At 34.1% G+C, this 4,628-nt stretch overlaps 1 protein-coding gene across 1 annotated transcript; it reads left to right on the top strand.

The window, feature by feature from the left end:
* Positions 1-318: 318 nt before the first annotated feature.
* LOC138313700 (uncharacterized) lies at positions 319-3,569 on the top strand (the record flags this gene model as incomplete). Its single annotated transcript, XM_069254038.1, is given in 6 exon segments — positions 319-381; positions 383-427; positions 656-725; positions 972-1,104; positions 1,724-1,832; positions 2,134-3,569. Coding segments are annotated over 6 exon segments (546 nt in total), but the record flags the coding sequence as incomplete, so codon positions are not given.
* Between the last annotated feature and the right edge of the window lie 1,059 nt (positions 3,570-4,628).

The following is a 4,628-nucleotide window of genomic DNA, read 5'->3' on the forward strand; positions in this document are numbered from 1 at the left end:
GATCAAAAGTGTCCCGTCGTGCTATACCTCAAACATTGCTTGAGTACTGAACACTAAGGCAGTTCTCGTTTCTTCTTCCATTAATGCACAATTATGTTCGTACTGTACATATCTTTGAATTATTTTACTACCTTAAATAGTGATATATAAGCTGCTTGTCAATAATTGAATTCTAAATTCTGAATTCGAATCACATCTATACTACGTGTATGAATAATGGTAAAAAATATTTTTTGCATCAAATGGAAATTGAAACTATAGATTTTAACTTTCAGTCTTACTCATGATCTTACCTGTATTTCTATTTCAAAGAAGTGATTTGATGATGATAAAAACCTCCAGGATGAAGTGAAAGAAAAGATGCCGTCATGTCGTCTTATAAAAATTATTAAGGGAAACTACAGCAGCACGGAAAGACCTAAACAAGGTATTTAAAGTTTTTAAAATTACAAAAAAAATAATCACGATTGAAATTCTCTAGTCGAACTGGTATTTATTATCTGAGTTCAAGTTGACAAAACATTGAAAATGTTCAGTGTCTGTGACATAAACTAATGAAAAACATTTATAACAATATTAACTAAAACAATGTAATGCAATTCATCAAAATGGAAAAAAAACCCAACTAGCATATAACTTGAATTTTTTTTCACAGGCTCAATTGGAAATCCAACAACGAATGCAAGACAAAGAAACACAGGACATAACACACTTTAACAGTTTAGGTAACTATAACCTGATCATGACACGGCCAATCAAAAATGCAAAAAGTACAGTTTGTTATCTGTATATCAGTGGAGTTTTTCACATTTGTACCTATACCCCTGTAGTAAAAACCTTCTCGGAAAGCTGCTCAAAAAATGTTGAGGCATGCTCTTATTTATATATTTCAAGATATGATCACATTAAGTACTGTTAATGTATGTAGTAAAATTGTAAATAAGCAATAATTTTTAATTTTTCTCCACCAGAGAACAAAATCAAAGTAGTGAAAGGCCTGAACTCGCACATTGAGTCTATCATTGAGTGTAAGTCTGAGTTATTGGTGAGATTGCAGCAGCCATTTGTCGGGGACTTCATCAAACTGGAGGCTCAGTATCACAAGTATGTAAACACTGGTCTTTCAAAGTCTAATATACAGATGAGAGTAGCACATGATGTACATTGACATATTGATATATATAGTCCAATATATGCTGCTGACCAACTTTCTTTCACTGCCGCTAAATTTCACGATTCCCGTTTTGCAGAATTTAAGTTTCAATGATTTAAAATTGAATGGAAAATAACTTTCAATTTTCTTATGGAAGAATTTATGAATATATTAATTTTGCGGAGATAAATTTTCACAAATTTATGTATCTTGATCACAAAATTCACAAAAATAAATCTCACACAAAAGGCAGTTGGTTAAATTTACAGTGACAGTGCATGTGACACTGAATGGTTTGATCAAGTTTTAAGTTGTTTGCTCAATGCTCAAAGTTTCAGCATAAATATACCACTTTTACAGAAATATTTATCAAATGTATTTCTTTCTGTCTTTTTTTTTTTTTTTTTTTTTGAAAGCAAAATATTTCTATCTGTGTACATGTATTTAATTCTAACTCATTCACCCCTGAAGACGCACATAGACTCTTCTAAATCAAAGACTAGACCTATACATTATGAAATTTTAGGCATGAATGAATTAAATTGATTGCATATTTGTGATTATTGCCAGATTTGCTGCGTCCCTGTTCCCACAGATAGCCCCTTTGTTAGCAGACCTCAACACACATCTGGAGAACATCTCTTGGGCAAAATCACTCACATTCTCGGACAGGAAACTGGTAATCTAAAACTTTTATTCAAATTTAATATTTTGTGAAAAGTAAAGATAAAAGTTAACTTAGTAAGTTGAATTTTAGCATAAAAATGCATACTTACCAGAAGTTTGCTGTACATATATTCATGTATATTGACCAAAATATCATATGCAGAAGTTTTAATAAAAGATTTGTTTTGATGTACATTTAGGTAATATTTCATCAGTAGTTAATTCTCAGACAAAGATGAAACACTGTTCCTTCATTGATAACATATTGATATGATGTTTAAACTTTAGGAATAATCACCAGTTTTCATTCACAGGATACAATATTATCCGAGTTGAACAGTGTCCTGTCTACACTACAAGCCAATTTCCAGTACCTGTGTCAGATGAGAGGCAGCATGGGATCATTGTACCATCATGACTCGAGGATAGGGCAGCAGTAATTCAGCATGAAATACTGAACAGCAGTGATTCAGCATGACTTACTGAACAGCGGTGATTCAGCATGACTTACTGACTTAACAGCAGTGGTTCAGTATGAGTTACAGACTGAACAGCATTGATTCAGCAGAACTTACTGCACAGCAGTGATTCAGCATGACTTACTGAACAGCAGTGATTCAGTATGAGTTACAGACTGAACAGCAGTGATTCAGCAGAACTTACTGAACAGCAGTGATTCAGCATGAGTTACAGACTGAACAGCAGTGATTCAGCAGAACTGACTTACAGCATTGATTCAGCATGACTTACTGAAGAGCAGTGATTCAGTATGATTACAGACTGAACAGTAGTGATTCAGCAGAACTTACTGAACAGCAGTGATTCAGCATAACTTACTAACTGAACAGCAGTGATTCAGCATAACATGCTAACTGAACAGTAGCTCCTCACACTAGGCTAAGTCGCTTAGAAATTCTAACTGATTCATGTCTCTTTCAAACACATGTTCTTGTAAACTGCCAGGGCCAAGTTAGGTCAATTGGCCAAGATATACAGGGAGAACTGATGCTGATGGAAGTGGTGCACTTTACATGAAAATTTGAATGAAGCTCAAGCTTCTTCATGTCAAAGAAAGAATCCTGCGCTGTCAACTACTCTTAACAAATCACATTCATACCTAAGTTTACATAAGTAGCCATATGCATTTTATTGATAAATGGATTTAGATTTTTGAGATGATGTGCTCTGGCTTAGAAATTATTAGGTTCCCACTCTTCAACTACTTTTTTATCCCTCCCTTTCACCAAAAAGAGGGATATTAATTTGGGTCTCTTTATCCATCTGTCTGTCTATCTGTAACGCTTGGTTTCCATGCAAAAACTGCCACAAATTTTAAATAATTTTTTTGGTAACATACTTAAATGTGCCAAGGGCTCGAATGATTTGCTCATCACTTTCATTGGACCTTATTTGGTGGAGTTATGGCCCTTTGAATAACGAAATGCACCATTTTTATTCAATAACCCTCGCAAATATTACCGAATTTTCTTGAAACTTAGTAACATAGTTCATTGTCTCAGGGTATTGGCAAAATTCGATAGGGACTTTGATTGGACCCTATTTGGCAGAGTGATGGCCCTTTGATTAACGAAAACGCTATTTTCACCTGTTTTTATTCAATAACTCTCGCAAATATTAACGGATTTTCTTGAAACTTGGTTACATGGTTAAATGTCTCGGAACCTTGGCTAAGTTTGATTTGGCAGAGTTATGGGCCTTTAATTAATAAAAGCAGGGAATATAAATTCCACGAATTTGCTTGTTTTTAAAATATTTATAATGTGTTGATATACCTGACATGTTTGTTTTTGTGCTCTAAAGTAATTAAACTGTTCAAATACAAAGTATATTTTGACTTTAGTTTTTCTTTTCCTTTTTGTAAGGCAAAGGTGACATAAATGTATAGCTGTGTAGACAAGGATGTGATCATTCAAAAATTTGGTTGATTGTACCCGAATTTCATGGACACCTTCATTGAAATTGTGCTTGCTTGAGATTGCTATCCAGGTCACCATCGCTAAAACTAAAAAAAAAATGTTTTTGTGAGATAACTCAAGATACTTGTTTTGTTCAACTTTATGAACACATTTCTTAGGGAAAGTGCTGATTTTGGATTACCGTCTGCCAACACATTTAGATTTTTCTAGTTCCAAGTAATTTTGGAAAAGTCCATTTTAGTATTTCAAGGGTAAATGAGCTAAGTTAAAAGGTCATCGTCAGTGTTACTAAAAAGAAGAAATTGTTAATCAGTTCCTCTTGTCTGATCATATTCCACATTTGCTTGGAATTGTGTTACTGGTCTGAAGGTCAAAAGTCAAGGTCACCATTACTGGTAATAAAAATTTGTTTCCATGCGATCAAATTGATTCAACTGGGGCTAACTCTCAATATTTTTAACTGGAAATAACCATATTTCTTTGGATTTTTTTAAAACTGCTGTTTTAGCTACACGTCATCCTCGATACTCCAGGGGTTACCATAACTGACGTTATATATCTTATAGTAAAACTGAACACAGTTAAGAAAAAAATATCCGACCAATCACAGGCCTGCAAAGATTTCCTTTGAAGACTACAGAGAGAGCGACCCCCAACTTCAAAGCCACACAGTCAACCACAGTGTACCGTTATACTGCTTTTTTTATGTGCATCAAAGGACTAAATTACCTGTTCTGTTCGGTTGCCTCCAGTTTTACTATGAGATAGTCCAGGGGTGTAGAGATCGTATGTGATAAGAACCCCTGCTGTATCAAGGATGGTTACACATCTACTTTCTTATTATCAAAAAGGTATTTAAAGATATTAAGATA

The sequence above is a fragment of the Argopecten irradians genome, unplaced genomic scaffold (assembly GCF_041381155.1).
Source record: "Argopecten irradians isolate NY unplaced genomic scaffold, Ai_NY scaffold_0850, whole genome shotgun sequence".
In the NCBI taxonomy this organism is placed as follows: Eukaryota; Metazoa; Mollusca; class Bivalvia; order Pectinida; family Pectinidae; genus Argopecten; species Argopecten irradians.